The sequence below is a fragment of the Neodiprion fabricii genome, chromosome 2 (assembly GCF_021155785.1).
Source record: "Neodiprion fabricii isolate iyNeoFabr1 chromosome 2, iyNeoFabr1.1, whole genome shotgun sequence".
NCBI lineage: Eukaryota > Metazoa > Arthropoda > Insecta > Hymenoptera > Diprionidae > Neodiprion > Neodiprion fabricii.
Window position 1 is genome coordinate 36,216,429 of NC_060240.1, and position 19,089 is coordinate 36,235,517.

At 41.9% G+C, this 19,089-nt stretch overlaps 2 protein-coding genes across 2 annotated transcripts; both read left to right on the forward strand.

The window, feature by feature from the left end:
• Positions 1–10,141: 10,141 nt before the first annotated feature.
• LOC124175635 (carboxypeptidase B-like) lies at positions 10,142–12,673 on the forward strand. The gene is made up of 8 exons (XM_046556035.1): positions 10,142–10,245; positions 10,311–10,617; positions 10,706–11,008; positions 11,088–11,178; positions 11,288–11,433; positions 11,560–11,616; positions 11,695–11,779; positions 12,035–12,673. The coding sequence occupies exons 1-8, from the start codon at positions 10,166–10,168 to the stop codon at positions 12,232–12,234; spliced, it is 1,269 nt and encodes a 422-aa protein (XP_046411991.1). The 5' UTR covers positions 10,142–10,165; the 3' UTR covers positions 12,235–12,673.
• A 231-nt stretch (positions 12,674–12,904) lies between these two features.
• LOC124175636 lies at positions 12,905–19,034 on the forward strand. The gene is made up of 17 exons (XM_046556036.1): positions 12,905–13,036; positions 13,219–13,531; positions 13,721–14,023; positions 14,098–14,188; positions 14,272–14,417; positions 14,504–14,560; positions 14,649–14,733; positions 15,010–15,207; positions 16,002–16,120; positions 16,437–16,540; positions 16,645–16,951; positions 17,342–17,644; positions 17,711–17,801; positions 17,892–18,037; positions 18,133–18,189; positions 18,281–18,365; positions 18,592–19,034. Exons 1-17 carry the CDS (start codon positions 12,957–12,959, stop codon positions 18,789–18,791), a joined length of 2,685 nt encoding a protein of 894 aa, XP_046411992.1. The 5' UTR covers positions 12,905–12,956; the 3' UTR covers positions 18,792–19,034.
• Positions 19,035–19,089: the final 55 nt, after the last annotated feature.

The following is a 19,089-nucleotide window of genomic DNA, read 5'->3' on the forward strand; positions in this document are numbered from 1 at the left end:
CTTTGCCCTCGCCGAATTCGAGACCAACGCTCGGCCACGATAAACTTTCCTCCTTTTTTACGCCATGGCGCCGTGTAAAAGCACTTCCCTACCAAAGGTCTGACGCTGCGGAGGAATTCTCACGTCCGAGTGGAGAGTAAATACAAATTAGCGAATAACTGATCGGACTCACGTTAACCCCCTTCGTTTCCCCATTGTTGCCGCCTAAAGTGTGCCAACTGAGGTTTTAAGAGTTTCTGCTTAAAAATTCTCAGGGTTACAAGTATACTCGTTTCAAGTATTTACGTAAACTGAGTTCGTTGAATTATAGGGTGTAAAATACAGTTTGATATAGGTGAATGATTAAAGTCCAAGTTCTACGCATGTGATAAGTCCAATGTGTAGTACAGTTCGTAGAGTTAAATGATTTCACGATTTAAATTGTCACATTTTTGATAATTATTTGAAACAAGTGTGGCTAGTTCGGTCGTTCCTGATCGACTGAAGCGTCTCCCGAAGGAAAGACGTCTCTTTTCGAAATTCAAGGGGAAGCAGCTTTCTCCCTTTTCCGTGAAATCGGGTCGAGCTGCACATCGTCAAGTGCCAATGCGGCTTTCACATCATGTGCAGACCCAGTAAAACACTTAAAATACTGTCCTTAAAATGCTAGCCTCGTTTTTGTCATCGTCAAGCTCGACTCCCACTAAACAACTCAATGCCTCGTATTGCAAGACGTTCGTAGCTTAATCTTTACACCACATGACCCGTTGCAGTTCTAAACATCCATCACTTCTTGCGCAATAGAGTCGATTCTAAATTGAAAAAGTAGAAAACTCATTAGTTGCAGCAAGGCGCGTGTGCCTATAAGAGTACCGGAAGTTCGTTTGAGGCAGGTGGCGGTGAAAGGGGGTGAAAAGGTAGTGTGTCGTCGTGTCTTTGAATAATGAACCGCCCCCGGCGCTGTACGGGATGGGCGCTTAATCCGGGACCAGGACACAGCGGGACGTTCCGAGGAGGAAAACGTAGCGCTGGCTGGCTGCGTCTAGCCGCCAAGGGCAAGGATCTTGCCGGCTGGTGCAGCGAAACTCGTCCAGTTCACCGAGTTCCGCTGCTCCTCGGGACCCTCGAGGCTCCAGCCACCAGTGAATTTTTTATCCTTCGCGGTATGAGCGTGAATGTTTGATAAGCGCGGAAATTGTGCGGATTTTATACCGCCGCGTTGTACGTAGATAAAGGAGGAGGGAGAGCAAGAAGCCTGCTTTGTGAACTGATCAACAAGTACAACGAGTGTGCGTCACTCACGTCGCTCCTCGTCCCTCGTTCTTACCCGAAGACCGAAGCGCCAATCCATGAAGGGTGAGATCAAAGGGGTTCGAAATATCGTTAGTGGGCTTACGTATAACTGAGCAAAGAGATTCGAACTCGCGTTGCTCGCTCCGCAGGCTTATCGTTAGGCTCAAGAACCTGTTAGACTCTTGATGGTATTACACGACACGATTCTCCGAGTGTATTTTCTTTTCCTCCGCATTTTACTTTGCAATTTTGTCACGGCTCGGTTTATTCGCATTCCCTCGGTATTTTTCAAAACAGACGTTCCCCGATTCGCGGCACCAAACTCGCATTACCAAAGTTTACGGCAATACACGCGGCGCGGCGTGTAAAAAATAAAACAACGGTAAAACCATGCGACGAGATTTGCACCGCGGCTTAACTCCGAGCCGAAACATATCTGCATGAGTAACGTAATACGTAGGTCCAGTTCTTGTCCGACCGAAACCCGGAATGAACGGAGATCTCGGTTACGATGGGTGAACCCAAAGGTACCAATTCGTATTCGCAAACTGTAACCAGACCGTGACACTTGAACGTGCGTGAAAATCAAAGTATCATATTTTCACGTGTTACGAATTACGTGACGTACCTGTGAAACATTCGCCATGTAACAATCTCATACTTTGTTATGCATCTCACATTGCAATCGAACTTTTTTTTCCCCCCCTCCTTCGGTGCTGCAAAACATAGGTCATAAATATGATCTTGGATTGAAATTCGGAAATTGGTAAAGCGTAATTATAGGAATAAGAGAAAACTGCAACTTCGACTGCAGGTCTTTTGCAACCATAGAAGAATCGATTTTCAAATTGAAGTATGTAGGATTATTTTCTGGAGTTTTTCCATGAGCAATTTAACATAGGCTATAAATTTTATCCTTTGAAATTTTTTATATGGTAAACAATTGTAGAGTGTGGAAATTCGACCTTTTCGTGAAAAGTTGAGAAATATCGATCGGTAGAATGTACTCTCAGTTTCTGAAAACATGTACCCTGAATTGCGTAAATTCTAAGGTATTCGCCCTGTGATGAATTACCCATGGAACATTTCCAGAAGAAGACCCGAGAGTTCTGAACTTCTTCCATCTGCCAGATTGCGGAAGGTTAATACAAATTGATAGTTTCATAATTTACGCGCTTCCTGTCTGTCAAACTTTGTGAAAAAATACTTCGCTTCCAACTTTTCAATTGGCATACAACAGATACATAATGCATATTATTTCCAGCTTATGATTAGAGTGAAATCAGTATTTGATAATAAGTCCAGCAAACTCCGTGATGTTGTGATCACGCAAATCGAACTTCTGTCCATCGCTCAAAGTGAAAATGACAATAATTTATAATTATCGATTTCCTCGAGATAATGCCTTTTTGTATACGCGTTATACTTTACGTTGACGAGAATTATCGCCAAGTTATAAACTTTCCCATGATTTACGATCAAGTTCAAAGTTTATACTCGGCTCGTGTCGGAAACATGGCTTTTTTTCGAATCGAAACCCGGAATCGATGGGAAACTAGAGAGGATCATGGGCGTCATTCACCCTCGCGTGTTTCGAATCAGGTTGTAATGAAAACGTCAGAGCATCGCTAGTCGGAGGGTAATTCGGCCTTTCACTTTAATGAGTTTTGTTCTGCACCATCATATATAAACCGCGAAGCAGCGTGCCGACTGACATCTGCATTGCGGAACAAAACGACCGAAGAGTTTAAAACGATGATGGAAAATTGTAAAGGCCGCAGTTAGCAGCAGCAAATTTTTTCGATCTGCGCGTAGCCGCGAATTATGAGCGTCGTAACCCGTTATAATTTCACTCTACCTCCGAATAACGATGATTAATTGCAAGGCAATTTACGAATACGTATCACGTATCATAACGATTCAACGTTATGCCCAAAGCAACTCGGCAGATAACGTTTCTCTATAGTCTATTCCTCGCTTATAATATAACGGCGCGTTTCTTCTTCGACGGAAGTTAAAATAGCTTGATAAATAATTAAAATATCGATTCGGAAATCTCGATGCGAATAACTGCGCGATAGACCTTTCCGCCTCGTTATTCTCTAATTGCTCACCGTGGATGGCTCAAATTCATTCAAATTATGCAGTTCAGTCCCGAACACCAGGATTGGACACATGCTTCATTTATGGCTCCTAGCCGCGCACGGTTACCTTTAATAGAATCTTTAATATGGCAAAAAAGAGCTTGAAGTTAAAAGCACTTTGAAAACGTGAAGCTGAAGAGTATGATGCCCCATTTCGATTATTGCGAGAGTTGAAGCATGCAGCGACTGTATGCAGGAAACGGAAATCCTAACGTTTTTCGCACAAAGCGAACTACCGCTGCGCGTCAAGTGTTTCACTCAGAAATTTGCGCAATTATTTCAACGACGGGGGACGAAACCGGGATTAATTATAAGATATTAAATTGCGAGTTCACGTTCAACCTTTCCCGCTCTCTCTCCGCTTTTCCTAGATTCTATATCTCGTTCGGAGAATATGCGAGAGTTCTCATCGAGGTCCACAGTGGATAAACTTTTCCAGATACCATGCAAAAAACGAGGTCACATGCGTAAAACATCAAGAGTGCCGCGAAAGTTCCAACTGTGCAAATAAGCCTGTGACATCAAATTAGCGAAAAATTTACCGAGTTCATTATTGGCGTAATATAATTGTCAACGTCATTGAGAGAAAATATTTTTTAAATTGTCTATATTTAAAATAGAGAAAATTCTTTTTCCTAGTAACAAAAAATTTTTCATTCGCGAATATTTGTTAATAATATTTCAGTATTTGCAATTTTTTATTTTTTCTATTCATCGCCGAGTTGAAAAAATGTGTCTTTACGGTGTTCGTCCAACTACATCGAAACATATAACTCTATAGACGGCGGGCAATATTTGAGAAATATTTATTTCCAACAGTGAGATGATTGAAAATCCAGCATTGTTGATAATGAATATAATATGAGCTGGCTCGGGTGAAAATGTGGATCTGGAACAATCCGTGGATGGTTAAATATTCCATGAACTTACCTTAACCTAAACCGTACTCAAAATCAATCAAAGTCAATTATTAAACGTGACGTAGCAGACAAGAGAGCGAGGCCATCAATGATGTATCGAGGAAAGTTTCTTAATCGTAGCGTGGCTCAACTCCTTGCCCTTATAAGGCTGACCAGACGTATCGTCGAAGAGGCGGAAAGTCCCTGCATAATTACTTTCCGTGATAAAAAATTAGCGGTCCAACTCAACTATGTAAATTGAATATACCTATTTAACAGTGGCAGAATTGTTGAGGAAGCAACAAAATAGCCAAAGTTGCAAATTCCGATATTTTTTGCCCCTCGTCTAATCAGCTACCCGGCGTGATTTACTTGAAGAAAGCTGAAAAGGGAATGAAAGGAGTTCAATCACAAGTCGGCGTGCGTTACACATACAAGATTGGCCGAGGTCCCAAAATTTTCCGGGGTGCTTGCTCCACAAGCGGTACATAATTCGTCGAAAAGCTAGCAATCATAATTCCCTTTCATCTCTGGCGCTTGAACAAGAGGGAATGCGAAGTAACTGTGAGAGTCCTTTCCATTTGCTGCTAAATTAACGACCAATCGCTCTCCGCGGGTTTCGCATCCCTTCACCAAATTCCGGCAATGCGGCATACGTGTAAACTGCACTCTTCGTACGAATCCTGCGTGGGCGTCTGTCAGTCACAGGTACGTTTACCTCCGTGCGTTTTAAAAATTTCAACAAGCTTTTTCAAGCTCGAATCTACCGCGAGAAAAGCCATCTATTATTTTTGTCCATAGTAAGCTCTACAGATGAAAGCGATTCACTGGGAGTTCCGCAGAAGGAATTACTGCACGGTTATAAATTATACTATATGTATTACGTGTGATATATTTCGTTAGCATGTTAGCTTCGTTATAGAGACCGAGACCCAATTATGAATCTTCTCAAGAACAGTATGCAACTGCATACCACGCCTGCGTAATAAGCTATGAAAAGCTCTTCTTGGATCATAATATATATACAGGGTAAGTATAAGAAGAGCGCAAATAACTGTCTGAAGTCAAGTTGTGCAGTGAAGCGAGCAAACGGAATGCGCCATTGAGCCAAGAGTAGTACGCTATTAAAACCGGATAGGTATAGTTTGGCAGCAGCATTGATGTTGCTTCCGCGTTATTCGTACAAGCATGTATAGGTAGATACAATGCGTAAAGCGCAACGACATTCAAACGAGCTTAGAGAACGATGAAAATCCTGAAGTTGGTAACAGACTTGGTATAATTCCTCAACTTCGAAAATTAAATCATTCCTCGCTTCGGCAAATAACGTTTATACTATTAAATTTACAGGGAAGATTGCGGACGATATAAATATTCCCGTATATCTATATTATATGCGGTATCTACTCGGTATCTCAAAGCGAAACGCATGCTCAGTCGTATGACTGTAAATTCGCAACCACCTTCGTCTACACGCGTTGTGCAGAGAAATGGGGAAAGGAAAATCCGAATTTACAGAAAATAAGAAAAAAAAACGTTATCTCGAGTTTCCACCAATAACCGTACAACTTCACGTTTCACGCCGTCTTCGTTCAGGTGCTATGATGCCGGATAAGGAAAGTTTTTTTTTTTTTTTTTTTTTTTTACCAGGAACCGGCGTATCGGCAAGCAATGCAAGTATGCCCGAAGAAAATTGCACAGATATTCAGTGTTTGAATACTTTCCCCCAAATAACGAGGTCCAGAAAAGTATTTCTCAACCGTATAATAACCACGGATCCCAAAATAATTGCCGAATTTCATAATTTCTGCAACAATTCAAAAGCCTCGTATCTTACAAAATTATGATATAAAACTGAACAATAATTTTATGGCTGAAAATAAACTGTTCGAACTTTTCACTCCCGCGTAACCATTTTTTTTCCATGTTACCGATAATGTGTGACAAATTATGAAATTTATCTTACGAATAGATTATCGGCCAACGGATCTTCATGGAACTGATATTCAAATATTTATCAGTAACATTATGTTAAATTTGAATATGTGACGAATGAGTAAATTGAATTGATAACCCGGCACATAATGCATTAAACTAATCAATGTCCGTCTGAGTGATGGCCAGTTAATTTCCTAAGTAACTAACCGTGTTTTGTCCTCGCAAAGGTTCGACGCGTCGATCGTTTATTAAATAATTTTGTACGCGGTGATCGTATATTCGGCAAACCTTTTATAACGATGAAAAATTAATGCCATTGATCAGTTGGCATTCACCTATGCAGTCGTTGAAGAACAGTATCACGGAAAGCGGGCGATAACTAGCTGCATAAATGAAACCTACAACAGCGTATCTGTGTCAAAATCTACGAGTGAAATAAAATTGTAGTTCTCAAATGTACAACGAAGTTTTCGGCCACCGAATCTAAGAACACCTGCTCGAACTGTGCCGCCTGAATAATTTTGACAGCACAGTCTTCTTAATTCTCGGAGAGCAACGATCCATCTACTTTCTCTCTCCTTGAGCTTGTTCTGACAATTTAATTTCGATAAAAAGAAGAAGAGAAACTGACTCCCTCATGAATCCCATCCATCTAGGTTTTGGCTGCCACACCTAGAAATACTTCCAAAGCGCTATATACAGCTTGACAGAAGGGCGTGGTCGTTTATTATTAGGTAATCGAAGAGGGTTCTACTTCCTTTATGATCCCGCAAATAAGGTAATGGAAAACAGGGCGAAAGAAAAACCTCACGAGAATAAAAACATTTTATCGAGGATTCATCCGATAAAGAAAGAGTCAATAACTAGGTATGTACATGTACAGGGCTACACTCACAAAACTGAGGAATCGTTTCGCTCCGGCTAAATTCGATTCACTTCCAATATCATTTTCTTTCATTTCGTTATTTTTTCCCAATCATACTTGACCGTAGTCTCGATATCGTTATACTCGCTTTCCATTCAGGAGACATTATCGCCAGCCGTCTTCGGTGGAAGTTGCTACTTTATGAGCATGCAGAAATTAACGAAATGTAAAAACGACACCGCAAATCCATATTAATTTGATACGTGTCCAGCGTCTGCGAATACTTTTCCTTCAAATCCATCGTGCTCGGTTGTATTATTGCACACAAGGCTAAAAAAACAGGAACTGAAAACCTGCGGCAAATAAATGTTGATTAATTTATATCCCCGCAGACACGAGAATATACAGCTCACAAGCCTTGCGCGAGATTTATTGGGTGAAAAATTACACAAAATCCTCGTGCTTGTGAATACGTGCTGTGAGAGAAAGATTTGATAATCGCGATGGTACAGTATATTGATAGTGTCGAAATGATGTTTCGTACGAGTCCGTCAAAGTCGTTAGGCTTTTCCTGATAACCTAATTACGAGATGAAGTTTTGACTTTAAGAGGAGCTTTGCTGTTTTCCCCGCCTTTCCTTTTCATCGAACAGCATGTATTCGAATCCACTAAGATTTAGGGGATTTACGTTAACGAGCCAATACCGTCTGCCTCCGTCTGCACGCGGATGACGGTAAACGGAAATGACAAAGATGGTTATCCGGACTTTAATTATCTCCGATTCGCATCTTCCGTAGGTAGTTTACCGTAAGGAATTTAGGTAAATCTATGTACAATGTACGTGTATACGTGGATACGTTCACACAATATCCAACCGCCATACAGTAACCATACACCAAGCGGTTCAATTCGACTGAAATAGTGAACAGCCGTCTTGATTACTTAGAAGGATAAGTCATGCAGAGAATCTCGTCGGCGAAGTTGTTGTGTTATGTATGGACCGCGGGTCCGGACATGACCCAGCTATCGATTATACCTAAACTTCATCGCCTGGATTCTAGCATAAGCAACCCAATGGTCCATTTCCACCTCCACAATTCAGATCCCCTGAAAATCCCAGTCTGATATCTCATGACCTCGGACTGGTTGATTCAACGGCTGGCTCTCGTGAGGCCTTTGGGAGAACGTTTTATTTGAAGATCTTAAAACAGTTCAGCATTTATTGTAATTTTCCGAGGAATTAAACGTCATCTCGGTACTTTAACGGGTTTACTGTTTTTAACGAGAATACAGTATGTCAGCTACGTGAAAAAGAGAACCTATCGTTAGCATTGAGCAAATTTACTGCATTCTATTTTTCTATCACTACATGATGGATCAAAACTCCAGCTCAGTCTTCAGAGGATCCATTATCGATTTAATCATTTTCTTATCAGAGAATAGAAACCAAGGAATTCAAGACGAAGCCGACAGACAGAAGATAATTACAAAGTAAGTTAGATATGCCTGACAGGTTATGAGGTGATATAAAGAATAGCCAGATTGACATATGAGATTAGATATGAGAAATGATAATACTCAATAAATCGATTCATTACCTCGTACACTTTTGATTGACAGCTTTTAAAAATCAATGTAAAGTAAGATACCGATAACGCAAGCCCAGCTTTTATAGCTGCAATTTCTGTTGATAAATACAAGTATGTAGGTTTTCTCTATAAAAATATGGGTACACGCTGAAAGTGAAGAGTTGCTTGTCTAATTTCTATCGCAGTTTTTCCTTTAACCTGCGTTGATAGGGTAAATACAGTCTAACTTTTGAGATACCTCTAACACCAGGTGATTTCAAAGAAGCTTACCAATCGGCCTAGTATTCAAAAGTACGCGTTATTATACGTATTTGAATTAATAAGAAAGGTCAGCTGCTGGTGACAAATATCTTTGAACGAACTTATGACATTTGTGACGGCTCATATGGACTATTATCTAAATAAAGAGCTAAGGACTATTTTTATCATATTTTCCTCTCATCGGCAGTGTATGTTGAATAATTACGACGTGGTTTCGTAATAAGTTTCTTTGACAAAATTCAATAAATCACAAAAGAAAAAATCAATTAACCGTCGAACTTCACAGTGCGATAAGATGAAAAACTCTCCCAGAAGGACTGATTTCAATTGGTTGAAAATGGTATGAGGGATCGTTCGCGAATTGTGTCAAGCTACGACAGCGGCTACTAATTTCAAACTCTTGACGAGTCGTTTGCAGATAGGATTCTACATAACATGCGAAAGAGTTGTCGGCAAAAATACGGCAAATCTAAATGCTCGAGCAGCACTTGAAATTTGGTAGTTTTTTATGATTAGCGATGGATGAAGCTAAATCATTGTCCGTTCGTTCAGTACAAGTCAATCGGTATATTGTATATAATGTACAGTGCATACGTATATCTGTAATCCAAAGTATTGAATATGGATGACATCGAGTGTCGTATACGAGAGGAAACTATTCCGGTAAATTCAATAATCAATAAACAAATGATTTCACGCTGAGAACGTGGGATAAATTTACAAACAGACCGAGACATCGTCGGAGTGCCTTAGCGATAAGTGAGACAGCACCGAATAGATGCAGCGTAAATTGCTTGAAACAGAGTGACATTAGTAACCAAGGGATGATTTGGATTGAATACTAATTAACTAATGGCTGCTGCATCTGTACACCAGAGTACAATATCAAAGTCAATTGGCAAATAGTGTGAATATTTTTGTTGTAGTAATTAATCTTGAAAGTTGTGAAACTTCAGAAGTTAATGGACTCATAACTTGGGTCTGGTGAATGATGGAACGCGGGTGATTAGCCGGTTGATACGTCAGATAGTTCGTGACGACGCAACAATAGTCAGACTGATGCTTTAAGCCCCCCGCGAGATTAGATGTGACAGATAACATAACAAATCATCACGCGTGGAGGTTGATAATCGTTAGTGCGTCTACGGTGGTGTATATAAACAATTGCGAATTCACCTACAGTAGTTCGATGACAATATGCGTTTGCTACTCGTACTGCTCTTCGCGGGCCTGGCCCTAGCCAATCCAGCTCAGGAATACCTGCCCTCCCTCGAAGGGTATGTAGCACAGTTATTTCGGAAATTGATAATTTACTGTATCCAACCAAAAATCTGTTCTACAGCGCCAAAGTGTACCACGCCACGATAGAATCAGAGGATAAACTTTCGGCGATCATCCCTTACCGTGAGAAACAAGGATATGAAATCCTCAAATACGGTCAAGTTCTGGGCGACGAGGTTCACATTTTTGTCACCGCCGACAACGTCGACGCTTTCGAAAGCTTTTTGCTGGAGAATAACATCCGCTACTCAGTCGCAACTGACAACGTTCAACGAGCCGTCGACGAGGAGGCAGCACGTCAGCGTAACGCCTCGGCGATTCGCTCGAATGGTCGTCTCTCCTTCACGGCCTACCCGCGTTACGACGCCGTAAGATCAATCCTAAGTCTCATCATCCGTTATGAAGTCAGATTCGAGGGATAGTTCATTCCTGACGTCGAAACTTTGTTCTTTTGAGGTCGTTGACTTCTTGAGGCAAGCAGCCTCTGATCGCAGTGACATCGCGAGTCTCCTAAATCTTGGCCTCTCGGAAGAGGGCCGGATAATCTACGGTTTGAAAATTTCCTCTGGAGGTACGAACAAGCCGGCTGTACTTGTCGAAGGCGCTCTTCACTCTCGCGAATGGATCACAGTTTCCAGCGTTGCATACTTTATCAACGAGTTCATAGAGAACGCCAACAACACTGACTTGTTCCAGAGTATCGACTGGTACTTCATCCCCGTGCTGAACCCCGATGGTTACGAATACACTCACACCAATGTAAGTGGATTCTCAAAGTGTAGTAAAATATGGATTTGTCTGAGGTACTCCAGCCTGATTCCGATTACCGTGATTTCAGTATCGCCTTTGGAGAAAAACACGCAAAGTTAATCCAGGCAGTAGCTGTCGCGGCGTCGACGGTAACAGAAATTTCGGTCATTACTGGATGGGTAAGATCCTGGCTGTTTGGTAATCATAAATAGAATCGAATACACCACACGTTCGAGAAGCTCGCTATGTTTGCACCATGACTGACTATGTCAAATGATTTTGTTGCAGAAATTGGTGCATCCCAAAATCCGTGCGACGATACGTACGCTGGACCAGAAGCCTTCTCTGAAGTGGAAACGCAAGTTCTTCGCGACTTCGTTTTGGCCAATGCTGACACGATCAAGCTATACCTATCCTATCATTCCTATGGCAATGTGAGTACTCGTACAGGAGTTGAAACTCAGTTTGAAAAAATCACGAGGCATTGAAATCTAAAAATTATTTCACACACGAATACGTCTCGAAGGTGATTTAGATCTTTGGTTTATTTTTTTCCCCAGTATTTCCTTTATCCTTGGGGATATACCACAGACCTTCCCGACAACGACCAAGAACTGGTAAAATCTTTAATTTCAATCTATCAATTATTACCAAACTCTACCTACCATTTTTAACTTCGGTTCTGCTTTTCTCAGCGTGATCTAGCCCAAGCCGCCGACGATGCCCAAGCTACCGTACGCGGAACACGTTACATCATTGGCTCAATCGCCACTGCTTTGTGTACGTATTAATGAACCGATATTAATGTGATCTACGAGTCGTCAATGCGCGATGAGGCTAATTATTTTCGTGAAAGTTGATCTTCCAAAGCGAAACTGAAATTTCTTAATCCGAAAATGGTGTTTCAATGCATGACATTTTTTGGATAAGTATGCCCAATAATAATACATACGATCAACTCGTTGAATAGATATAAATTATTGGGTATCCATCCCATTTTTGTACCAAACATCTGTTACTCAACGATAATTGTAGATTATGCTGCCGGTGGCAGTAGTGACTGGGTGAAGGCCGGCGGTGGTGTCGAACTGTCCTACACCGTTGAATTACAAGGTGGAGGATTATTTGGCTTTGATATTCCCGCCTCCGAGATCATCCCTGTGGGTCAGGAATCTTTCCTTGGTCTTCGAGTGTTCGGTGAATACATTGCGACGAAATATGGTTCAACGAAATGATCGTCATGTCATTCAATTCTACCCGGAGGCATTGGAGACGATTGATTTCCGGTAACTACGTACCGAATAATCACAGTGGCTGTGTAAAGACAATGCCACATCAGTTGTAAACGACCAAAAGTTACGGGACTGGGTATGATATCGAAACGTAAGCGAAAAAATACGCTCAAAAACGCGCAGGTGTCTTAATTCTTTTTCCGAATCCTGACCGTTGAGAATAAACTTTTAACCGTGCTAACGAATAAGACGTGCGCGATCTTTGGCACAGACAAATGAAAGTCATAACGTGCGATGATTAATTTTCGCGAGACGAGATAAAGGTTTAACTGAGTTTCTTGTAAATATAAACTGCGATTTCTGGCACTTATGTGAATATCAAGTCGACATTAAGGAACGACAGGAAAAACTGTATGATTTAATAAATATATATTAATAATTATACCGCATTTATATCTCACATACTTGTACTTTAATCTCTGATCAATCAAATAATTCAGTAATCACAAATAGTCGAGATCCCGCTTCGCCCTCGAAACTGATCAAGGCGGACGTATAATTTTTCTTCGATATCAATCTGTCTATAATTATGCTATTGGGCTTAAATTGGATAAGATGAAATGCTGCGATTTATCAAGCGGCACGTAGATCAAAAACGATAATTCATCGATCGCGACTATATAACAGTTACACCGATAATGCGTCCAGTGTAACACTTGAGCAAGATGCGGTTGCTCCTCGTACTCCTGGTAGCTGGCTCAGCTTTCGGTTTCTCCAACGCGGAAGACCTTCCCTCGCTCGAAGGGTACGTAGCCGAGTGTTTCTCTCTATTTTTTCTTTCTCACTTCCTCCTCTTCCCTTCAACCACATGTATACGTCGCCAGCTTTGGAAAGTCCAATTTTTCTCACGAAAGAATCATTGTACGAATATACTACTGAAATATAACAATCATCGTTTTATCGCCCCCTGATCTTCTTTCGAACCAGAGCTAAGGTCTACCGACTGATACCAGACTCGGATGAGAAACTATCAGCAGTCCTCGCTCACAATGGTAAGGAAGGATATGACTTTTTGAGACGTGGTCACATTCTTGGGGACGAGATCAGAGTGCTGGTGACCGCCGACTTCACCGAAGGCTTCGAGTCCGAATTGACGGAATATGAAATCGACTACGTGATCGTAACTGAAAACGCCCAGGCAGTTATCGACGAAGAGAAGACAACACGTCAGAACGCAGCCGCGTCCATCACTCGTCTGAACGGCCGGATTTCGTTCGAAGCTTATCCGCGTTACGACGCCGTAAGATTCCTCAGTTATAGAATAATATGTGCAAAAGGAAAAATTTCTAATCAAGGAGCCAGTTGTTTTTGAAAAATGCTCAACAACTCCGAACAATCTGCGGTGCTGACAACGGAAACGAACGCGGGGTCAACGCAACGACTTCGCGATGCAGTGCGACTGTAATTAAACGTTTCGCTTTCTTTGCAGATCGTCGAGTACTTGGAAGGGCTTGCAACCAACTACAGCGGCATTGCCAGTCTGGTGAATATCGGTACCTCTTACGAAGGCCGCTCCATTTACGGTTTGAAAATATCCTCCGGCGGTACAGGCAAGCCCGCAATTCTAATCGATTCCGCCCTACACGCCCGCGAATGGATCACCCCTCCGACGGCTCTTTACATTATCAACCAATTGGTAGAAAATAGCGACAACGCCGATCTCTACGCCAACGTCGACTGGTACATATTCCCGGTCCTGAACCCTGACGGTTACGAATTCACCCACACCAGCGTAAGTTTTCGCACGCACCACTCTTACTTGCTCTCTGTGCGACGAATTCTTGCTTGAATTATCATTGATTGCAGTACCGTCTGTGGAGAAAGACCCGCAGCATAAATGACGGAAGTAGCTGCGTCGGTGTCGACCCTAACCGTAACTTCGGATACTACTGGATGCGTAAGGATTTTCATTCGGTGAAACGAGAATCTTGCTCCGATCGTGGCAATCGCATTATCTGTATGCAACTGTTTAAATTGCAGTGAACGGCGCTTCCGACCTTCCGTGCAGCGAAGTCTTCGCCGGGCCCGAACCCTTCTCAGAGGTGGAAACACAGGCTCTGCGAGACTTTGTCCTGGCCAACAACGAGACCCTCAAATTATACCTGGCCGTGCATTCGTACGGAAATGTAAGAAATCATTGCTCGTCTCTGAAGCCAAAGTACCGTGTCACTGCAGTGCAAAGACAAAGCCTCACTTCCCTTCTTTCTTACAGTATTTCCTCTACCCGTGGGGATACACCTCGGAATTGCCCGACAACGAGGAGGAGTTGGTGAGTTTCTAGTTTGTCTTCGCGTCATCTATTCCTACGACAAAATCCGATCAGCCTTTCTCACAAACACGACGCTTTCCTTTCGCAGAGAACTCTGGCCGAAGCTGCGGACGACGCACTTTCCACTTTGCGCGGAACGCGATATACCATCGGAACCTCGACCAACGTTCTATGTACGTACTGAATACGTTTAGCGTACTTGTCGGACTTTTATCAATCAAGGACGAGCTGTGAAAATGCGGCGTATATTTGTACGACTCTGGAACAAATCACACACCATCGATCGGGCAAATTTTATCTTTACATCTTAGGAAATAATTGAACCTCCGAGATTTACAGGAATCATTTAATTAGTGCAATCACAATGAAAACCGGTAACGATCGAATCGCCTCGCCGATAACTCGGTATCTCTAATGGATAATCAGCGTTGTTTTATCAACAATTTTAGACGAAGCAGCCGGTGGAAGCGATGACTGGGTGAAGGGTGTCGGTGGCGTCGAACTGTCCTACACTTTGGAATTGCCGGGTGGCGGAATTTGGGGTTTTGACCCTCCCGTATCTGAAATTCTTCCCGTAGGCCAGGAAACTTTCTTGGCCATTCGTGTTTTCGGCGAATACATCGAAAGCAAATTTGGTTCCTCGAAGTGAATATTTAAAAAGAAACGCATTACCGCATAACTCTGTACGAAATGTTAATGATGTTTTTATGAAAATATGACCTCGAATGGGATGAATGTAGCAATGAAATTAAAATAACTTCACAACCAATTAACGATCAATATTTCCTCATGATATGTTATGAAGCATGCACCTTCCTGTTCTTACTCCTAAATAGCTCATAATTACAAACGAAGTTATGTAAATTTTAAGGAATGCATTAAAATTATTACAACTTCAAAGCCTCGTCCAATATTCTTTAACCAATGACGCGAAAGTGCAGGAAGCTCATCATAAATTATGGCGTCACATAAGACGTTGACTATTCAATATCCATCACGACGCTACAGGTACTAAAATCATTCCCATTATTATTTGCGAAGGACAAGACTGATCAAAAAATAAGCCTGCAGAAGAGAGCGGTTAAAATTTGGTGTGTATATTCAGTATACCAATCTAAATAATTTAGCGTTTCAGATTTTCGAAAGTTCATTTTCCCTTAAACCTGAAAAATCGGTTAGAATGGCGGCTATTATTTCTCACATGTACGTTTGCAGGGTGGGTCCCCGTTAACGAAGCGTCATTTCTTCAAAGTAATACCACTTGACCCATTTCATACATACGTTTTCACTGCTGCAGAGTTATGAAAACCCAGGAGCGTTGCAACTGATAGCGATCGAATGTGGACTTCTTATGTCTCTTGCAACGTTGCTTCAACGTTGCTTCAAAGGCAGCGATATGAATTTTGTAATTACCTTATCGGAACGATAACCTATATTACAGGTCATTGCATTGCAACTGTAATATGTCTCTTCTATGGTGCAACACTCTCGTCAAAAGATACACACAGGATTTTACCACAACATAATGAATCCGAAGCATTTAAAATCAAAGAGAATCCGGTGAGCTAAGCTCACGTTTACTGCCAATTACATACTTCAGTGGAACTAACTATTCTGCGAAAATTTTTGGACGTACAACGATGTACTGTAATTGCGCATTACGACGTATCTCATAGTTGCCAAGTGTTGAAGAACAACAGCGGAAGTGACTTGTAACCCGAATGTTTGCGATGAAGATTATTCAGAGCTACCCTGATATCGACTTCTGTTTTGCTCCAGATGCTAATCTCTCAACGATACTGTTTAGTTCAGATAAGCGGCCATTCGTAAAGATCGAAAAACGATATCGCCGAGTATATAACAATGTGTGAAAATTCATCCAGAGTCAGACACCAGCAAGATGCAATTGCTGTTTCTACTCCTCGCTGTTGGCGCGGCCGTGGCCGTCCCTGTGGAAGAACAGGTTCCCTCGCTGGAAGGGTACGCAGATTCTTTGTTCTCATAAACTTACAAACCAGTAATAAGTTCACCTCAAAAATAAGGGTATAAACACTTCGTCCAATCTATTAAAATTTTCCTTACAGAGCCAAAGTCTACCGTTTGATCGCAGATACGGACGAAAAACTATCAGCACTCCTTGCTTACGATGGTCACGAAGGATATGACATCCTGAAGGCTGGTCACGCTCTTGGAGACGAGATCCATTTATTGGTAACCGCCGACAACGTCGAGGCCTTCGAAACCATCTTAGATGAGAATGAAATCGACAACATGGTTATGACTGAAAACGTTCAGGCCGCCGTCGACGAAGAAGCGACTCGTCAAAGCACTGCATCCACTGCTCGTTTAGACGGCCGTATTTCGTTCGAGGCTTACCAACGTTATGGCGACGTAAGATTTTAAAGTTTATAAGAGCAACTGATACTGGGTTTAACGTGGCTTAAAGAAAGGATCTTAACGTGTTCCACTAATGGCCGTTTTCTACATACTGAATTCAACCTGAACAAATATCTAATGAAAGTCGACCTGAACTTCTTTATATCTCTTAATTTGTTTTGCAGCATTACATTGAAAATACCGTTTAAAACATCCAACATCTCTAACTTAAATAAGTCCACCACTATCGAGTTACTACCGTCGTTGTCAAAACTAGCGAACCTATTCTAATGCACTGAATATCCTTCCATCTTATATCTGCACGTCAATAATGTACCGTATGAAGTGCGCTCTGGATTCGAACCATGATCAGCAGAATCGTAACCAACATTAATGTTCCTGCAGATAGCTGACTATTTGGCAGAGATCGCGGAGAGCTACAGTGATGTGGCCAGTCTTGTTGAAATCGGTACCTCTTTCGAAGGACTGAGCATCTACGGTTTGAAAATATCATCGGGTGGTACCGGCAAGCCTGCAATTTTGATCGACGGTGGTATTCATGCGCGTGAATGGGCTGCACCTGCTACGGTAACTTACATCATCAACCAGCTGATCGAAGAAGCCACTAACTCTGATCTATTCGAAAACGTCGACTGGTACATATTCCCAGTCCTGAACCCCGACGGTTACGAATACACTCACACCACCGTAAGTTTGGAGTTAGAAATTTCGGGCTCACTTTCTATATGGTAAATTTTATATTCTCGGTTCCAGTACCGTCTGTGGAGAAAAACGCGCAGCAGCATAACCGGAAACCTTTGCCGCGGTACCGACCCCAACCGTAATTTCGGATACTACTGGATGTGTAAGAATTACCTCAGCCAATGAAAATGGAATACTTAGACAAGGTGTGACTGCGCAATTAGTTAATAAATATCGATATGCTTGTTTTCAGTGACCGGTGCTTCCTCCGCTTCGTGCAGCGATACTTACGCTGGACCCGAAGCATTCTCCGAATTGGAAACTCAAGCTCTACGTGACTTTGTCCTGGCCAACAACGACACTATCAAGTTATACCTGACCTTCCATTCTTACGGAAACGTAAGAATCACCTATACCCAAAGCTATTAGGCCACTTGTTACATAAGATGCTCAGCAAGAGCAAAGCATTACTTTAATTGCTTGTTTTCTTACAGTATTTCCTCTACCCGTGGGGATACACCTCGGAACTGCCGGATAACGAGGAGGAGTTGGTAAGTTTTCCCCGATTTTAATTCGTTCGAACTATTTCCACGAGAAAGTCCAATGAATCTTTGTAACAAAATCAACGCGCTCCTTTTGCAGAGGACTCTCGCTGAGGCCGCTGATGAGGCTCTCTCCACCCTCCGTGGAACCCGCTACACCATTGGAACTTCCACCAACGTATTATGTACGGGGAAAAGTTCACAATTTCAACATATTAACAAGCTAATTTCATTAAGAAAATCGAATATCTATATTGATGTGTGAATGGCTGGAAAGTTGTCTCAACTATTAAGTAGCTGTCATTCAATCTTTCTCCTACATCCAAAAACTTGAAAGAAAAACTTTTGGGCAATACAACCGTATTTTATATAATCAGTATTTTAAATAGTGTAAATATTTGAATGTCCCAGATGCTGCTGCCGGCGGAAGTGACGACTGGGTGAAGGGCGTTGCCGGTGTCGAACTGGCCTACACCCTGGAATTGCCGGGTGGTGGAAATTTTGGATTTGATCTTCCAGCATCTGAGATCGTCCTCGTTGGTCAAGAGACCTTCTTAGCTATTCGTGTCTTCGGTGAATACATCGAGAACAAATTCGTTAGCTCCAAGTAATAACACAACGCACTAATACGATTCTTCGTGGTCAAACTGCCTTCTCTATCAAAAGACGTTGAAGATATCAACATACAGTCAACCTCCAGACTGAATGTTCTTCATAAAATGACAATGGCCCCGTAAAAGATAAACGATCAATCTTATCTCGTATACGAGCGCGTGCCGAAGAAGAATAAATTGTTAGCTTCTGGCGCTACAGAATGTCTTATGCGATGAAATAAAAACATTCCTGCTCTAAAACCATACCGAATTCTTCCAGTCCAATTGCACCAAAGTCTTACCAATAAACAATACG

Excerpts from the sequence above, each read along its gene's own strand:
- LOC124175635 (XM_046556035.1), top strand. The coding sequence starts at position 10,166 with ATGCGTTTGCTACTCGTACTGCTCTTCGCGGGCCTGGCCCTAGCCAAT. Across the intron at positions 11,009-11,087 it reads ACGAATACACTCACACCAAT|TATCGCCTTTGGAGAAAAAC; the intron begins GTAAGTGGATTC and ends CCGTGATTTCAG. Across the intron at positions 11,434-11,559 it reads CCTATCATTCCTATGGCAAT|TATTTCCTTTATCCTTGGGG; the intron begins GTGAGTACTCGT and ends TTTTTTCCCCAG.
- LOC124175636 (XM_046556036.1), top strand. The coding sequence starts at position 12,957 with ATGCGGTTGCTCCTCGTACTCCTGGTAGCTGGCTCAGCTTTCGGTTTC. Across the intron at positions 14,189-14,271 it reads CTTCGGATACTACTGGATGC|TGAACGGCGCTTCCGACCTT; the intron begins GTAAGGATTTTC and ends TTTAAATTGCAG. Across the intron at positions 17,645-17,710 it reads ACGAATACACTCACACCACC|TACCGTCTGTGGAGAAAAAC; the intron begins GTAAGTTTGGAG and ends TCTCGGTTCCAG.